Below are 20,549 nucleotides of genomic sequence, written 5' to 3' on the forward strand. Positions count from 1 at the left end.
TTATTTCACTAAATATTAATATGTTGACATCTGGACTTATTTACAATAATAACATACAATAACTAAGTGAATGTTGTGATTTTCAATAGTAAGAGTAATTTTCGGATACTCTTGTGACTTTTCCTTTTATTTATTCAATTTATTTTTGTGGCCTATCAATGTACACTCGACTTTATGTTTATGTAATTAAGGATGACATTAACGTTCATTGAAATGAACGAAATGTGGATATTGTAATAATAAAATGAAGTTTTTGTTTCTTGCTTTTAAATTAAGGCTGAAATACCTATCTAAACTGACTGAATGTCAAAACTGCAACAAATATATAATTTTTTTCTACAATTTAAATTACTTGAATATATGGTGAAAGGCACTGAATTTTTTGAGACTTTTCTAATAAAATAGACCTTATATGTACAGTCAACGGTATAACAATCCGCCCAAATTCACTGCGAATTCGTCTCTATTACTGCGTCAGACAGTTTCATTTAGTTAAGATTGTTATGCGGTTGACTTTATAAACGGACCTCTGTATAATATTATTTTGAAATCAAACTGGAAAGATATTACCGATATTTAGATATTTTTGAAATATACCGCCTAAACTATTTTTGTGCAGTCTCGTAGGCCATATTTTTCTCCTAACCTCAAACCCACGGCTGGGACCCTCGTGACGTCCGTCGCAACCTTTCTGCAAGGCTAGTCACGTTTTGTTACCTATATAACTGTTTATGTATTATGTAACTTATATGATGTTATATAAGAATGTATTAAAGCAGTACTGTCTTTGATTTGTGGTTTTTTCTTTAAATATTACTAGCGACCCGCCCCGGCTTCGCACGGGTGCAAAATTCGGAAAAAATTATACATAAAATCCTTCCTCTTGAATCACTCTACCTGTTACAAAAAATAGTAAATAAAGTAATAGTAGTAATCGCATATTTTCGATGGAGAATATATTCATACATATGTATAAATGTTATTATTCTCCATCGAAAATATACCGTCATTTCCCATTCCCACGAATGTACTGTAGCCCCCGTTGTGTGCCACGCGCGATGCCATTTTTATAGCGCGAAAAACGATCGCTGTTTCCCTTTTTCATAAGACGTGAAATGGGACAGCAATAGTTTATCGCGCGCAAAAATTCAATCCAATTCCAATTTTTTTTAAATTTATTTTTTAATAATATAATCTTTATAAATGTATCTTCTTCCTCCTGGCCTTAGTCCCGGTTGCATCCTCATCACTATGGTGAGGAGCCCGGGTGTGCCTTTGAAAATAGACCCTGGATTGGGTGAGGTAGAACACAAAGCATCTCCCATCTCATCCCCGCAATGGTTGCAGGTGTAAACCTAACCCGTATTGGATCGATCATGGTTACACATCCAGTTGCTTGAATGTGCAGATTTCCTCAGGGAAGAGGTAGGAGGAGGAGAAGATAAGAGCATCGGTAAGTATTCGATCTACTGTACATAACTTCGAAAATAGAATAAATAAAACTTCGCTTTTACAAGAAATAATTATAATTAGTCTCTTATACACAAAATAACATTGAACATATTAATCGTATAGTGTTTAAAACCTCGTTAAATCCTCTGAGAAATAATCAACGAACTGAACAAATGTGGTGATAATCTCTTAACGTCAACATGATTTATCGATGAAAAAATCATACAAAACAAGAATAAGGCACAAAATTCAAGTGGACTAGTCAAATTACAACAATTGTTACACACGACACACTGTCTTTAATTAAATCTTAATAACAAAAATATGGAAAGGCATTCTGCATGCATAATGTGGGTCTGAAGTTACAGCCAATCACTCAGAAAGCTTACAAAACAAATCAATATACTGAAAACCAAAATACATTTTTTTACAGCTTTTCTCTTTATAACATTAATTTGGAAGTAGGTATGTAAGTTACAAAATAAGACAAGTGTGTGTGCCATATATTTAACAAAACAACAAATAGAAACAGAAATACAGTAACATAGGTACATAATAATTTTACGACTAGATCTCACATAATGATCCGACGTAAGATTTATTTTATGAGGACTCCTAAGACCTAGACTTACTTACAAAATATGACTTCTGAAAACAAATAAGTACGAATTAATAAGAAAACTTACATAAAGTCAATGAAAAAAGTAAACAAACTGATGAATTATATGAAAACCGTAGAAAATATAAAAATGTGTTAAATTACTTCTTAAAAAATTTGGGTTTCTGTGGCAAAGTTTTCTGGTGGCTGGTTAAATTTTAGTTATGCCACACGTAAACTTTGCAATGTGCTGGAGCGAAGTACTTTACAAATATTTCCACACGTTTTTAACCTTTCTCACCTTTTCTAATATTTATTTATTCAATATAAGTATATAAATATAATTTGACAAAAGGTAACCAAGCGAATCGTTGATTACGAGAAGATTACAAGAAAGCAATTTTTAACTGATTTACAAGATGAAACGCAATATAACTGATTTTTTTGTAAATAAAGGTTAATCATACTCATTTGGTTCCCATAGACGTAGAAAAAAATATTTTATCGTATCTCTTATCTACCTCTAGGATTAAGCTCTCGTAAAAATAATTTACAATCATGTCCGAAAATCGGTGGGTTGAATATTTGGGCAGTTTATTTTATTTATATAGGTACTTAATTAACAATAAAAAATTACAAAGTTTATAGCACCTTCATAGACATTTACATAAATTGTACATCATTTACAAATATAATCTTAAATTATGAATATTGAGCAGTTCGAAAAATGTATAATATACGCATAAAATTAATTATAGTAATATATTTGTATAAAGTCAAAAAAATTAATCAAAAATAGACAAACTAGCTTTCTATAGAGAGGAAGCAAAAATATACAGGCTTTTATGTACTTTATATTATTTTAACCAACTACCATATGATTCTTTGAAAGCACGATTATATGCGTTAACAATTGTGAGCTTTTTTTGCATTTTCGTTTAATAGATTATTTATGTTCACATCACGTCGCGTCTTGATGCCCAACGGCGTAGACAAATTAAACTTGTGGCCTAGCGAAAAAAATTTATATTCTGGTAGTTTTAAAATTTTTAATTTATAGGTATAGCCGGGGCCAATCGAATTATGCACTTAATCTATATTTATATACTTTCTAAACTAAACTTACATTATATTATGTTACAACAGACGTTTTGGTTATTCTGACTATAATAATATCTGCACATATCAGAAAATAGGTCTTTATGTTTTGTCAATTTTTTTTAATCAATATTTACGTCTTCCTTTTTTATTGAGTAAATAATTATATCATTTCATTAAATTTAAATAGGCCCATTCCATTATTACTAGATATAGGTTCATAAAAGACGTTTATAAAAATATTATTTGATCTTCGGTTATTTTTTAGTCCGCAATATATTTTTATCAATATGACATCTACTGAGATCTTACAATTTGTGCTTAACTTACGAATATTGCAGGACTAGAATGTTGTAAAATTAAGAATAATGACATTAGAAATAAATTGAACTCGAATTATTGTTTAAAATTATCAATAGTCAGAATATTATTTGAAAACCACTATGTTTTAAATAATGTTAACTTCTTCATGACAAACATATACATTTAGAGATTTAGTCCCATGATTTAATTCAATTTCAAATAGTATTAATTGTATTTTCAATATTCAAAGTTGCATCTCCATTAGTCGACCGTAATCCACCGACGAACAAGATATATTTTTGGAATGCTCTTCAATAACAATTCGTCAGCAATCAACTTTACATCGAGGAGGAAGGAAAATTATTGTTTGGCCTATTTAAAAATAAAGAAACAGACATACAAAGCATACACATTTTCTTCTGAATCCGCAATATTTCAGTAGATATCAACATTACATTCCCCCACCCCAAGTCGTAAAAATCTTACTGAGTGAAAACATTAGGCGATGAACACACAACGCTACGGTCGTCTCTCTCATTTGACTATGAACACGACGTTGCTGTCCCTTTCTAGCTGTTCTTCTAATTGTACGGCGGTGAGCCCGCCCTGGCAACACAGCTCGTCTAGGCACACGAGGCCGTTGTAAGTGCGGACTAAGGGTTGACTATGTTCGCTTTGGACTGAGGCAGTGTCGTCGTTGTTCAGCGTTATGGGATACTGAAAAAGAAAAATATTTATGTCGTGTGTCCATGTATGTCGTGTAAGGTGACTAAGGGGTAGGCTTATAAACTTGAGGTTCTTCTTGTAGGCGATGGGCTAGCAACCTGTCACTATTTGAATCTCAATTCTATCATTAAGCCAAACAGCTGGACGTGACTAATCAGTCTTTTCAGAACTGTCGGTTCAATCTACCCCGTAAGGGATATAGACGTGATTATATGTATATATGTAGTAGGTTTTCCGTCCGTTCCGTTAACCACTCCCATTAGTTTGAATCATTTTATTTTAACTGAGTACCCAATGACATACATACCTACATACGGTCACATCTATATCCCTTGCGGGGTAAACAGAGCCAACAGTCTTGAAAAGACTGAATGGCCACGTTAATACACAACGACACCATATCATTATCATATTGTCATCGGAAAACCCACCTTATACACCCGCCTGATGAGCCCCTCCAGTACTCCGAAGAGGACCAGTTTCCTCTCGTTGATGGCCAGGTCCTGGGGCTTCATGCGCCTGCACAGGTCCCTCACCGTGCTGCCGTACGTCATGCCGGCGTACATGCGGAATATGTCGCTAACTCTCGGCTGCTGGCGAGCTGATATATGTATAGAAAAAATAATTTGTCAAGAACGTAGTAGTACCTACTAAGAGAGACAATAATTTGCATTAAAATTAAAATACATACATATAAGAAAAATAAAAAGTCAAGAACGTACATAGTTCTAAACGCGACAATAATTTGCATTGAAATATATACGTATAATCATGTCTATATCCCTTGTGGGGTAGACAGAGCCAACAGTCTTAAAAGACTGAATGGCCACGTTCAGCTATTTGGCTTAATGATAGAATTGAGATTCAACGAGTGTCAGGTTGTTAGCCCATCGCCTAAAAAAGAATCCCAAGTTTGTAAGCCTATCCCTTAGTCGTCTTTTACGAAATCCATGGGAAAGAGATGGAGTGGTCCTATTCTTTTATGTATTGGTGCCGGGAACCACACGGCACATATAGAAAAAATGTTTTGTCAAGAACGTAGTAGTACTAAGAGAGACAATAATTTGCATTGAAATATATACGTATAATAATGTCTATATCCCTTGCTGGGTAGACAGAGCCAACAGTCTTGAATAAGTCCACGTTCCGCTGATAGAATTGAGATTCAAATAGTGACAGGTTGCTAGCCCAACGCCAATAAGAATCCCAAGTTTATAAGCCTATCCCTTAATCGTCTTTAACGTCATCAATCAGAAGTGGCCTCGCAGTCTTTCAATACTGCTGCCTCTGTCTACCCCGTAAGGGATATAGACGTGATTATATGTATGTATTAAATAAATAATTAGTAACAAACCAACACATCGGTAGATGGATCGATGTTTTTTTGCGAATGATTAATTGTTATTCGATCATTTACTCGATTAGAAGCGATCGTGACTAAGTAGTTCATATAGTTATATTGCTCGGTAATGTGAGCAGAATGTACTTGTAGAAACATTTAGCAGAATGAATGAAGCGAAGGAAGTATGCAGAGATCGTGGCAAGTGGAAAGAGGTAGTCTCTGCCTACCCCTCCGGGAAAGAGGCGTGATTTTTATGTATGTATGTATGATTCATTAGTTTTGTGTGTTATATTGGCTATGGTGTGGTTGGTTGTCTTGTCACAAAAGATGTAAGCATACTACGTGCACAAACTAAATAGAGATAGCTATGTGTGGGCACTCATATAGCCATCTCACAGTGCATTTCCTTTTTTTTATGTGACTGAAATTGAATAATCAATAAGCAAAGGATATAAATAGTACATCCTTAATACAAGGTTTTTAAACATTACAAAAAAAGTTTTGAAAATTAATATGGGGTCAATGTACTTGACATATTTTGATAGGCATTAAAAAAAATTCAATTTCACAACATTCGCAGGGGAACTTAACGCTGAGCTTTTTAGGAAAGCCTATTAAAGCACGGAGGAATATATGAATGATAAACATGCGTGGCCCGAGCTTGACATTATGACCTCTTAAATGAATGTGATTTTTTGACATGGTATTGACATCATTTGTACAGTATCTTATTTTATCCATATATATTTGACAAAATATTCGTATTAAAATCTTTAGTTTTATACTCATTCACATTTTTTAATGTAGAATATGTGCATTCGTTTACGATATAGATTTAAGAGATCTAGTATATTTGTAAATTGACGTATGGTGCAAATGCTGCAGTGTTGTTTGTTCCGCTTTCTTTTACAAATGCGCTTTGGTAGCGGTAGTAGATATAATTAGATTTAAATAATGTGACGTCAATAAGTGTTACCTTGTATCCAATTTTGAAAACAACTAATTAAAACTATTCTATTCTTACTCATATTGAATCATGGTTACACAATAAGCTGCCTAAATGTACAGGTTTCGCTCAAACTAATATAGGTAATAAATAATAATAAATCTTTAGATACTACGTCGATGATGTATTGACAAGAAGATGAACTCACACGACCTAGCGCAGAATTCCACGCACTGCCGCTGAAGACCAGCGCACCTCGTCAGCTGCCTCAGCTTAGGAGTTGCGCTGTACACCTGAGACAATGTGGTTAAACAACTTGATTAAAATTATATAAGAGGAATTAAAATTGTAACATGAAGAGAGTTATGAATGGGGATGAAGCGAAGGAAGTATGCAGAGATCGTGGCAAGTGGAAAGATGTAGTCTCTGCGTGACCCCTCCGGGAATGAGGCGTGATTTTATGTATGTACGAGTATGTATGGAAAATTATATATCAGAAGTGGGACTAAATAAGGGAAGACATACAAAAATATCTATACATACATACATACATACATAAGGTCACGTCTATATCCCTTGCGGGGTAGACAGAGCCAATAGTCTAAAAAAAATATCTATAGTGGGATAAATGCTGCAGTGCTGCAGTTTGTTACCGCTTATTCTGCACTGACTGACGCTTTGAAATCTGCAGTTAACTTAGTGTTAAGTAATTTATTTGACGACAACCAATGTTGTGAAACCAAAAGATATATGACATTTATTAAGTGATATGAAGTATACCATAATAATATATAAAATTTTTGAATTTGAATTAGAATTTTGAATTTGATATAAAATTTACATCATTAAATTACATTATATATTATGACGTCTATATCCCGTTCGGGGTAGACAGAGCCAACATTTTTGAAAAGAACGAAAGGCCGCGTACAGCATTACGGCTTTATAATGGAATGGAAAAAGTTACATACAGAGAAAAATAATTAAAAAAATATTTGTTTATGTACATACATACACATAATCACGTCTATATGCCTTGAGGTACCCCCCTAATAGTCTAGCTAGAAAATACTGAAATTGACACTGTTGATTTTTATTTAAAGTAATAAAAGATACATGAGTCATATTTAAAATTAATATTAAAAATGACTGAGCTGAGAAGTAACCTTTACCTTTGTTTTAGGTCTTCTAAATGTAAAAAATGTTTTATGTTCAGATAACAATATAATATATAACAATGAGAACTAAACAACAATTCATAAATACAACATTTAATACAAACACTAAGGTTTGAATAGTGCCTACTTAAAAGCGAAAATTACTCAAAGCTTGTTAAGCCCACTAAATTTACAAGGATATCAGGATTAAAGGGTGTATTTATTATAAGGCCTATCTTATCCTTTTAAGAGATTAACCTTTCATTCTACAGTAAATAATTTTGGACACAGTGATAAATGTAGGTAGAATAGAATAGAGCCCACCCTTAATCTATATACTGCCTTGTAATAAAAATAAAAAGAGAAAATTTTTGTCTCTTTATCTGTTTTTTATATCTAGAAGTACTGAAGCAATTTACATAAAAAAATTAAACTAATAAATACTAACTAACTAAATAGAAGCGATTTACATAAACACTTTTTAAGTATTCACTCGGGAGGAAAACATTGAAAGTGTGTTTCATCAAAATCGTTCCATTAAATAGCAACATTTGAACTCAAATATATTTGACATAGTGGGCAAATTTCAAACGGACAAGTAAGTCTTTTTGTAATCCAAATAATAATTAAAATTCTAGCGTAAAAAAGAAGACGCGTGTCTTCTCCCGCGAAGTACCAACCTCGCAAATTAGCTTAATACTCAAAGTTCATTCATTCATATAGTCACGTCTATATCACTTGCGAGGTAGACAGAGCCAACAGCCTTGAAGAGGCTGAAAGGCCACGTTCAGCTGTTTGACTTTATGATAGAATTGAGATTCATATAGTGACAGGTTGCTAGCCCATCGCCTAAAATAAGAATCCTAATTTTATAAGCTTATCCCTTAGTCGCCTCTTACGATATCCATGGGAAATTGGATGGAGTGGTCCTATTATTTTTTATATTGGTCCCGGGAACCACACGGCCAAATACTCAAAGTAAATGTACAATACTCACAGCGCAGTATTGAAAGATAGGCACTAGAGTCACCACTCCATAGTAGACCAGGTTCTGCACGCATGCGCGAACTAGACTGATCTCCACGTCCGTCAGGGCCGCTATTTTGGCCACGTGATTGAATCCATCTATGTACGGGAGGATCTGAAACAATATAAAGAAAACTATAAGACATTTCTAGCTAGAACAGCTGAGCGAGGCCTTTCAGTCTTTGCAAGACTGTTGGCTCTGTCTACCCCGCAAAGGATAAAGACATGACTATATGTATGTATAAGACTAGTTTATGTTGATTTATTTTTATTTATATATTCTTTATTGTAACATTTACAATTTATAAAGTACGATAGGCGGAATCAATGCTAATAGCATTATCTAACAGTTATTTGGTTAAGCAGAGAACCTTTATGCGGGTAATTCATTTGTATTTTAATATGACAGTGTCAAATCATGATTTGACAATAAATATGTTTGTATACTATACTAGCTGTGCCCGCGACTTCGTTCGCGTGGAATAGTTATTTTGGGCATCATTGAAGGCCTCAAGGATGAATAATTTTCCTCGTTTTTTTCACATTTTCCATTATGTATACTTCGTTCCTAATAGTTGCAGCGTGATATTATATAGCCTAAAGCCTTCCCGATAAACGGTCTATTCAATTCGAAAATAATTTTTCAATTTGAACCAGTAGTTCCTGAGATTAGCGCGTTCAAACAAACAAACTCTTCAGCTTTATAATATTAGTATAGATTAAAATTGCTATCTACATAATTGTTTGGTCGTCTGCTGACCTCAATACTCCACTTAAGGTCCATGGCTATTTTGGGAGTGCGACGACCCAGCACAATGGTCCGGACTGGTCGGGTGGCAACCGGCCGTGCGACATAGTGTAATATTTAAACATACATACATATATACTTATATGTGACCGGGAAATAACAAGAACTAACTAATATATAACTTTCGTATGGATTATGAACGAGAAATGTATTGTGTATCTAGGTACATTTTATCAAATTGGTTTAAGTACATACCGAATTTACCCGTACACTATATATATAATAAATAGGCGTTGAGCTGGTTAACGAAGTTAAATTTACCTCAGAGTTACGAAAGTTTCATAGTAGCCATGACAAAAATAATAGGTCCAAGATGGTGGTGAATCTTGATCCATTACGGGGTAGACAGTCTCAAAAAAGACGGTGATTCAGTGTATTTGTTCGGTAAATATTGTCAAAATGGATTTACATAAAAAGGTACACATGACCCTTGTCATTTGTCACATAATATTAAAGCCTCGTTTTCACTAAGGGACATATGTTAAATTTTTGTTTGTTCCCACACACATATCACGTGTTTATTATTTCAATTTATACTTTACGAGATAGACAGAGCCAAGCCGTGTGGTTCCCGGCACCAATAAAATAAAAAAGAATAGGACTCTCGTTCCCATGGATGTTGTAAAAGGCGACTGAGGGATAGGCTAATAAACTTGGGATTCTTCTTTTAGGCGATGGGCTAGCAACCTGTTACTATTTGAATCTCAATTCTATCATTAAGCCAAACAGCTGAAAGTGGCTTATCAGTCAGTTCAAGACTGTTGGCTCCCGCAAGGGATATAGACGTGATTATATGTTTGTATGTACAGAGCCAAGTCACAAGGCGAGAGGTCACTTTGATAGAATGACTGACTGACATTTGATAGAATGACTGACTGACATATCAACTCACAGCTCAAACCGCTGGTTCTAGACTTGAAATTTAGCGTTTCGATTCTTTACGTGGTCTAGGTGTGCACCAAGAGAGGATTTCCCGAAATTAAATAATAATTAAAATATACGGGACAAATTACACAGATCGAGTTAGCCTCGAAGTAAGTTCGAAACTTGTGTTACGAGATACAACGATACTATATATTTTATAATTAATACTTATATAGATAAACATCCATGACTCAGGCCAATCGGAGAAAGTTCGTTTCTCATCATGCCCCGGCCGAGATTCGAACCCGGGGTCTCCGGTGTCACAGCACAGACAATCGCAGTACCGCTGCGCCACAGAGGCCGTCGAACAGAATTCCCGCGGGAACGGTTTACCGCGGGTGGACCCGCGCGCCTGCTGTAGTACATACATAAAATCACGCCTTTTTCCCGGAGGGGTAGGCAGAGACTACGTCTTTCCACTTGCCACGATCTCCGAATACTTCCTTCGCTTCATCCACATTCATAACTCTCTCCATGCAAGCTCCGGGTACTCTCGACCTGACCGTTTACCAGGACGTCCTTAATTTGATCAAGATACGTTCGTCTAGGTCTTCCCACTCCGACCTTTCCCTCCACACTCTCCTTGTATATCTGCTTAGTCAACCTGCTTACATTCACCCTCTCCACATGACCAAACCATCTTAACATGCCCTTTTCTATTCCTGTAACTACATCTTCTTTCACATCACAACATTCCCTTATCACACCTCTATCCCTACTGTTGTAACTAACATGTTGTAACAATGCCAGGATAACAATGTTGTCTATTTTAATCTCGTCTGTGGGTGTTCGCGTTACTGGAACCCATATCCAATGTCCATTTTAATACAATCAAAGCGGAAAACAATGTCAAACATTGGAGACGGCATTATTATACGTACATATTTATCTGTCTGTTCTTCAAAAGAATTCAGTTTGCAAATTGCAGTTTGTAATTCTAATGATATGAATTTATTCATATGGCGTTGAGATTGCCACCCCTGATTTATTACTAGCTATTTATAAATAATACATACATACATACATATAATCACGTCTATATCCCTTGCGGGGAAGACAGAGCCAACAGTCTTGGAAAGACTGTAAGGCCACGTTCAGCTGTTTGGCTTAATGATACAATTAAGATTCTGTAACTACATCTTTCACATCACAACATTCCCTTATCACACCTCTCTATCCCTAATGTTATAACTAACATGTAATGCCAGGATAACAATGTTGTCTATTTTAATCTCGGCTGTGGGTGTTTGCGTTACTGGTGGAACCCATATCCAATGTCCATTTTAATACAATCAAAGCGGAAAAATACTCGCAAAATACTATAATTAAACGGTCGTGATGGCATCAAAATAATCTTATCGAACGAACACTTCTCGTCTGCTTTCGATAAAGCGTATCATATAACATTCGTTATATTTCAATGCAAAAATAACATACACAAAGATACATTTTAATATCGAAATCATATTGTTTTTTTTTTTTGATAATATATTCATTCACATAATCACGTCTATATCCCTTGAGGGGTCCCCAGCAGTTTTGAACGATACTTTATTTTATAATAAATGCTTATACAGATAAACATCCAAGACCCAAAACAATCAGAAAAAGATCTTTTCTCATGATGCCCTGGTCGGGATTCGAACCCGGGACCTCCGGTGTCACTGACAAGCGTACTACCGTGCTGCGCCACAGGGTCCGTCAATTATTATTTATCAAAAAAATGTGCTGTGCCGTGTGGTTCCCGGCACCAATACAAAAAAGAATAGGACAACTCCATCTCTTTCCCATGGATGTCGCAAAAGGCGACTAAGGGATAGGCTTATAAATTTTATAAGCCCATCTCTTAGTCGCCTTGGTACAAATGGTTTCCATTTAATTTTGACAAATTAGAGAAATTATAATGTTCAAAAATGATCCGTTATAAAGCTTACCGACGCTCTAGCGCCACTTACACGCACGATAACGCGAAAACAAACAAATAAACTTACTTTCGCATTTTAATACCTATAAGTATTACATTAACCAGTTCAGGTACGAGAAGCATACATACATACATACATACATAAAATCACGCCTTTTTCCCGGAGGGGTAGGCGGAGACTACCTCATTCCACTTGCCACGATCTCTGCATACTACCTTCGCTTCATCCACATTCATAACTCTCTTCATGCAAGCTCGGCGGTGTCGGGTACTTTTGACCTGACCCTTTACGAGAAGCAATCAGAATTGATGTCAACAACGATCAATCAAATATAGGTACACGGTAAATAGCCAAAGGGCCGCCTATGTTGACCGATAATGTTTGACCAACCATAACACTAGGCCTACCGATGATGGCCATGCTAATACCAACCAATCATATTATGCCATTTTGTACGAACCCTACCCACCTTTCATGACGGTCAATGTTTGAACGATCGTAATCACTGCTCAACTTACAAGGAGTCCATACATACATATGTATAATCACGTTTATATCCCTCGCGGGGTAAACAGAGTCAACGGTCTCTAAAATACCAACAGGCGAAGTTACACAATTGAAAAGAGAACAGGACAACTCCAGATCGTTCCTATGGATGCCGTAATAAGGGATAGGCTTGTAAACTTTGGATTCTTCTTTTAGGCGATGGGCTAGCAACCTGTCACTATTTGAATCTAAATTCTATCATTAAGCCAAATAGCTGAACGTGGCCTGTCAAACTTTACAAGACTGTTGGCTCTGTCTACCCCACAAGGGATATAGACGTGACTAAATGGTATGTATGTACATTAAAGTAAAACTGCGTTGTTTAAACATGACTACATTATTTCTTCTTTATTTGACAAAAAACTCACGAACCAACTTTTTCAGTAGATTTTACGGTCGAGCATGCGCATAAAAAATGTTTGACAACAGGTTAATTTTTGACCCTTTTATGGGTCTAGCCAAATCATAACTGAACCGATGATGTTGTTAGTTTTTTTTTGTCATTGGTCTAGGATAATGATGATACTTTGTAATTGTGTCTAGTCCAGTCTAGACAGTGCAGAATACACTGTGCATTCGCGACACGTGCAGAACAAGGTCACTCGGGGAATTGATAACGTTGGTGACACTCCCCGTTGTATTAATAACGCTAATTAATCGTATTAAGTACTTACATTCATACGTACATACATACATAAAATCATATCGTCTATATACCTTGCGGGTTTATACAGCGCCAACAATGTTGAAAATTCAGATAGGCCACCTCTCTGGGGAGCCCAGGGTTTTCCTTTTGACCACGATGTTATGTTGACGTCAATAAGCGATAACATCCTATTTTGAAAACGGATTCTTCTATTTGACCATGCACTTTTACACGACGTGACTCCCGAGTGAGTCTGATCTTCGCAAACGTTCGATCATGGTAAATGCTGCACAAAATTAATGTACCTAATACTAACTACGCCAACCCTGGGAAAGAGACGGAGTGGTACTATTCTAAAGTGTCGGGAACCACACGGTTATTTGATAACACACGGTAACACTCCTTGCGGCTGTATACAGAAATAATAGTTTTGTTTTAACACACTAAAAATAATTTTAATTGCGCTTCTGGATCTGTCCATCCTGCAAGTGATATAGACGTGACTATATGTATGTATGTTACGTAGTCATGTGGGCATACTGCAGGCTCCCCCCCAGAGAGGTGAGGGCGAAGATGAACTACCGCCGGGACCACGATGGTATAAAAAATACATACATACATATAATCCCTTGCGGGGTAGACAGAGCCAACAGTCCCGTAAAGACTGATAGGCCACGTTCAGCTATTTGGCTTTATGATAGAATTGAGATTCAAATAGTGACAGGTTGCTAGCCTATCGCCTAAAAAAGAATCCCAAGTATGTAAGCCTACCCCTTAGTCGCCTTTTACGACATCCATGGGAAAGAGATGGAGCGGTCCGATTCTTTTTTGTAATGGTGCCGGGAACCACACGCACACTAAGAAAGAAAGAAAGAAAGAAAAAATCTTTATTTGGCGCAAAAGGTAACATTACATTGTTTATAATCATAGAAATAAAAATTACATGATGCGACCAAAAGGGTTTCCATTCAGCATGTGTATATGTAGGTATGATGAGGTTACACAATGCGTTGATTTTTCAGGAAAACCTAGTACGGATTAGGTTTTCGTTTTACCTTTTTTCTACAGAACCAAGCAAGAGTAGCCTTCTATTTCATAAAAAGGTACCTCCCTATGTATACTCGTACATATTTTTATAATTAAAATAGTCATTAACTAACTATAGCAATAAACAAATCTTGTGCAACACCAATAAATATGTGATGACGACTCACGAACACAGGAAAACAACGATAACGGGGGTTGAACGATAACCTTCTTTTTTACAGCTGGTTGAAAATAGCCAGCGCGGTGCTATGACCTTGAACTTCCACGTGTAGTGAATGTTAGTATGCGCAGGAGTGCACGTACCGTAAACAACACGATAATGTATGGAAATTCATTGCAATTAAGTCATTGTTACTTGATGAATAAGAGTTATGTTCGATATGTGCCGTGTAATTATATTTTGTACTAGAGGCCGCCCGCGACTTCGTCCGCTTGGAAACCCTATCATTACTTAACAATCAATCCCGCGGGAACTATGTGTTATTAAAAGTAGCTATGTGTTATTCTGGGTCTTCAGCGACCTACATACCAAATTTCATCGTAATCGGATTAGTAGTTTTTGCGTGAAAGAGTAACAAACATCCATACGGACATCTTAACATACTCACAAACTTTCGCATTTATAATATTAGTAGGATATAAGGACGTGATTTGCTCTAATGCATCAGATTTCATAAATAAAAATGATAAATGGAAACCTTGGGATTCCTCTTGTGGGCGATGTGCTAGTAACCCGTCACGATTCGAATCTCAGTCACATCATGGAGCCATACAATTAAGCGTGGCTCTTTTCAGGACTGTTGGCTCTGTCTACCCCAACAGGGACATAGATATGACTATTTTATTATATTAATGTATGTTTTTTTTATTTGCGCGAACCTATAACTGTCTCTCTGATCTATACTAAAATTATAAAGCTGAAGCTGTTTGAACGCGCTAATCTCAGGAACTACTAGTTGGAATTGAAAAATTATTTTTGCGTAATGAACGGGGAAAATTATTCATCCTTGGGGGCTTCAATGATGCCCAAAATAACTATTCCACGCGGACGGTGTCGCGGGCACAGCTAGTCATAGATAAAATAATTTTTAATCAAAAGCTTTCCCAATTTTTTTAGTGACCTTATCCTAGGGTGGGACGGCCCCAACATGGCTCTACAACGCTTAATCTTCTTCTAAAGAATTTTTTTTCCTATATGTCATGTGGTTAATTTAATAATTGTCTTATAAACAGAAAGAAGAAACCCGCTATTGGGCAAAAATGTAAATTTCTCATTTTACGAGTATAAATTTAAAACACGGAAACAGTTTCGCTGGCGCCAAAACAACGTAATACGTCACATCATCGCGAATTATTGACGTACACCGAAATAGACTGCGCAGACATTAAAAATTGAGCCGATTCGAACATTTCAATACATAAGCCAAAGTGCCGTGTGGTTCACTGATACAAAAAAAGAATAGGACCACTCCACCCCTTTCTCATGGATGTCGTAAAAGGCGACTTAGCGATAGGCTTATTATACTTGAGATTTCTCTTTTAGGCGATGGGCTAGAAAACTGTCACTATTTGAATCTCAATTCTATCATTAAGCCAAACAGCTGAATGTGGCCTATCAGTATTTTCAAGACTGTTGGCTCTGTCTACCCAGCGAGGGATGCATACATATACATATAATCACGTCTATATCTTTTACGAGGTAGACAGATGGAATTGAGATTGAATAGTGAAGGTTTCTAGCGTATTGCCTACCAGAGGAATCCCAAGTTTATAAGCCTTACCGCCTTTTACGACTTCCATGGGAAAATGAGTGGTTCTGTTCTAAAGTGCTGGAAACCACACGGCATATTGTATGCGAAAAAACGCAAGATCTATTTATATGTAGATCTGTGCTACCGAATGCAGTAATCAGAATAATTAGTAATTCGTAGTAATGACCACAACACATTGTAATTCTTTGGCGTCGACCTTGAGCCGCACGGAGACTAATGAATTAATTTGCATAACAAGAGATTCAGAAATTTTTATTGTTCAGCTACGTTTTATTAAGAATATTAAAAAAAAAAATTTAATAATTTTCTTTCACTAGCACTAGCACCCTGGGGTTTCGCTTCCTTGGAAATTTTAGTGATAAAAACACTTATTATGATATTCCAGGTTATATTCCTAGATTACATACAAAAATACATCAAAATCTGTCCAGTACTTTTTGCGTGGAAGAGTAACAAACACCATTCACATTGTAGCATCCACGAATCTCCTTTTAAACTTTCGCTATTATAAAAATAGTAGAAATTAAATGGAAAAAGTGTTTTATGTCAGTTTTTATGTATGCAAATTGCAGCTTTCGAAATTTAAACCTCAATCTCCAAAAAAAAAATGGTGACACACGAACAGCCACGACGGAACTAATAAGGGTTCCGATTTTGCCAATTAATTACGGCATCCGTGCCGTGTGCCGTGTGGTTCCCGTCACCATTACAAAAAAGGCTCCTCTTTTAGGCGATGGGCTAGCAACCTGTCACTATTTGAATCTCAATTCTATCACTAAGCCAAACAGCTGAGCGTGGCCTATCAGTCTTTTAAAGACTGGTGGCTCTGTCTACCCCGCTAGGGATATAGACGTGATCATATGTATGTATTACGGAATCCTAAAAAGACGTTCTGGCAAAAGGTCAGGTCAAGAGTGCCCGAAACCGACTAGGTTTCATGAAAACAGTTATGAATGTTGATGTGGCGAAAGAAGTGTGCAGGGATCGTTGCAAATGAGATGATGTGGTGCCTGCCTACCCCTAAGGGAAAGAGGCGTGATTTATGTATGTATGTATCCAAAAAAAACACATATAATACACTTTTTTTCTTTTTTAATTCCATAAGACTATAAGCGTTTCTAAGGTGTCAAGTTACACTGGACTTTTTTGATTATAATTCAAGGTTGAATTTATTGAATGGAACTATTCTGAAACGGTACATTAATTTAGGTTTTTTTACATATAATTATACCATTTTTTATAATGAGGAAGCTGCGGTTTGAGTAGTCATATGAAACTGACCTAGGTCACTTATTTATTTATTTCTATATGTATGTAACCATGGGAAAAACATCAAGAAATTTGACCAAAAAAGAACTTTGTACAAGCGCACTACGTTATTAATACGACTAGTCGTTAGCCGCTTTTTTGTTTATTTTTTACAAAATTGAAAAAATACATAAACTCACTTTTTTCCCGGAGGGTTAAGTGCAAAATTGTTAATACTATCTCAAAAACTACTTAACCGATTTTGTTGCCCCCATGAACTTAAAAATTATATTAACAGATATTTTATTTTTCATATTAAACTCGTATCGAACTATAATCCAAGTGTATAATATTCGAGAAATCTCGAATGAAATGATACGGGCGACCTTCGCGCAATTAACAATCGTTTCATTTGCATGCTTACTACAATTTAGGTCAACTGGTTAAATACATATAAATGTGTACAATTTTAGATTAAACAAGGCGAGACTCGCTTTTAATAGTTTAAAAATTTAATTTGGGCAAAATTTTCCTCCTTGGATAAGCTTATAAGCTTGGGGATTCCTCTTTAAGGCTCTGTCTACCCCGCAAGGGAAAAAGACGTGATTATATGTATGTATAGTAGCGACATCTCTACGCCATAAGACATAACAACCAATAACGCGACGCTATCAGTCAATAACAGCGAATAGTCTAAATCGCGCAAGCAAAGATTTCACGGATTGGAGCATATGAACAACCTTCGACACAACATCGTCGGAGCCGCCGCGGCTCCCCAGGCATAACACCTAGCCTGGCGGAAGATCTTCCCTTTTGGTGGCGGTCGAGCCTAATCATCGCTCCCGCTACAGTATAATTGCCCGGCCGGGGCATGATGAGAAAAGAACTTTTTCTAATTGGCTTGGATGTTTATTGTTTATGTATCTAAGTATTTATTATAAAATATAGTATCGTTGAGTTAGTATCTCGTAACACAAGTCTCGAACTTACTTCGAGGCTAACTCAATCTGTGTAATTTGTCCCGTAAAAAAATAATAATAAAAATAAAAAAAAATTGTCACAAAATACACACAAGACGCCATATTCCAATGAAATCATGTTATTTGCAACAAAATTTTAGTCAAAAACGCCCAACTCTGATTATCATTGTACCAATATACCAAAGAAGGAAGTGGGTTACAAGGTCTCCCGGGGCCCTCGCGAGCGCGCCACGGAGACCTCTTGTTACTAACCGAAAATGAAGTACATCTATACTAATATTATAACGCTAAAAGAGTTTGTTTGCTTGTTTGTTTGAACGCGCTAATCTCAGGAACTACTGGTTCGAATTGAAAAATTCTTTTTGTGTTGAATAGACCATTTATCGAGGAAGCCTTTAGGCTATATAACATCACGCTGCAACTATAAGGAGCGAAGAAATGATGGTAAATGTGAAAACCATCGAGGTAAATTATTCAGCCTTGTGGGCTTCACTGATGCCCAAAATAACTATTCCACGCGGACGAAGTTGCGGTTAAAGCTAGTACTTACACGCTTATTTTTAAAAGACTGGCCAAATTTGAGGAGCAGATTTCTTTGTTGAACATATATGTAACTGTGCCGTTTGGCATTCTCTACCAGTCGACCGAACAGAAACTTTAAGTTGGTGGTGCGATAAAGTGCACATGCATACTGCAAAATAAATACATTACAAACAAAAAATGCATAAATACATACAAGATACATAAAATAAATTATAAATACATACATACATAAAATATCAAATAAGGATGACCCATTATAGATCTGCCGAATGAAGAATCCATCTGTTCTCATTGTAATAATAAATAATAGGCCACCTTTCGTAACCGTAATAGTAGGTAACGAAGTGGTCGATTCTGTAAGCGCCCGTGACGAACGAACGGGAATTGTTTACGCGGTCGGTTGCAATAGACAGACAAACGGGCCGATGAACTGTTTATGACGGTGAAGTGATCGGCCGTATCGGAAACGGGAGCTTATTGTCAGGTTTTTTCGATCTTCGAAGCTATATCCTACTAATCATATTATAAATGCGAAAGTTTGTATGTTAGGATGTCAGTATGGTTGTTTGTTACACTTTCACGCAAAAACTACTGAACCGATTACGATGAAATTTGGTATGTAGGTAACTGAATACCCAGAATAACATATAGGCTGCGTTTTATCCCGTAGTTCCCGCGGGATTGATTCTACGCGGACGAAGTTGCGGGCGGCCTCTAGTATATATATTTATCACGTTTTTATCCTTTACAAGGATGACGGAGCCAACAGTCTCGAAATGGTCACATTCAGCTGAATGGATTATTCATGGAATTGAGATTCAGATAGGTTCCAGCCCATCCCCTTAACAAAGAATCCAAAGTTTTAATCAAAGATGATAAAGATAAAGGAGACTGAGGGAATGGCTTATAATTTGGAATGTTTATTTAAGTTTCTTGTAAAAACAAATAAACTGTCAGTCAAGTTGTCATTTTCCACCTGGATATCGGATTTATATAATGTAGCAAAGAAATTACCGGATAGTCCCCATCAATAGGTCGTATGATAAAACAGTAAATTAAAAAGAAATTTATGTGCTCACATTAATAAACTATATTATATACCACATAACACAAAGATTACATGTAATCTCTGTGTTTAAGTAGAATTGGAAAATATACTATAACTAAGTATTTAAAAATGACTCCAAATATAATTCAGCCACGCGAAGCGAACTTCAACTACTTAGTAAAAAAAAATTAGGTGGGTATATTCCTACAGGATTTCTGTTTCACATATGTAGGCAACCCTGCTAATGCTGGAGAGACACATACATACAAACATATGGTCACGTCTATATCCCTTGCGGGGCAGACAGAGCCAACAGTCTTGAAAAGACTGAATGGCCACGTTCAGCTATTTGGCTTAATGATAGAATTGAGATTCAAATAGTGACAGGTTGCTAAAATATCGCCTAAAAAACCA

At 36.2% G+C, this 20,549-nt stretch overlaps 1 protein-coding gene across 1 annotated transcript in view; it reads right to left on the reverse strand.

Annotated features, from left to right (window-relative positions):
* Positions 1–1,513: 1,513 nt before the first annotated feature.
* Positions 1,514–20,549, reverse strand: part of LOC106139036 (GATOR complex protein NPRL2) — a 44,866-nt gene continuing 25,830 nt past the window's right edge. The window contains exons 5-8 of the mRNA XM_060947115.1: positions 8,620–8,763; positions 6,674–6,758; positions 4,609–4,778; positions 1,514–4,168 (exon numbers count right to left, since the gene is read on the reverse strand). Coding sequence (XP_060803098.1) covers positions 3,986–4,168; positions 4,609–4,778; positions 6,674–6,758; positions 8,620–8,763 — 582 coding nt within the window. The 3' untranslated portion in view covers positions 1,514–3,985. The remainder of the gene's footprint in view (positions 4,169–4,608; positions 4,779–6,673; positions 6,759–8,619; positions 8,764–20,549) is intronic.

This window comes from Amyelois transitella, chromosome 13 (genome assembly GCF_032362555.1).
Source record: "Amyelois transitella isolate CPQ chromosome 13, ilAmyTran1.1, whole genome shotgun sequence".
NCBI classification, from domain to species: Eukaryota; Metazoa; Arthropoda; class Insecta; order Lepidoptera; family Pyralidae; genus Amyelois; species Amyelois transitella.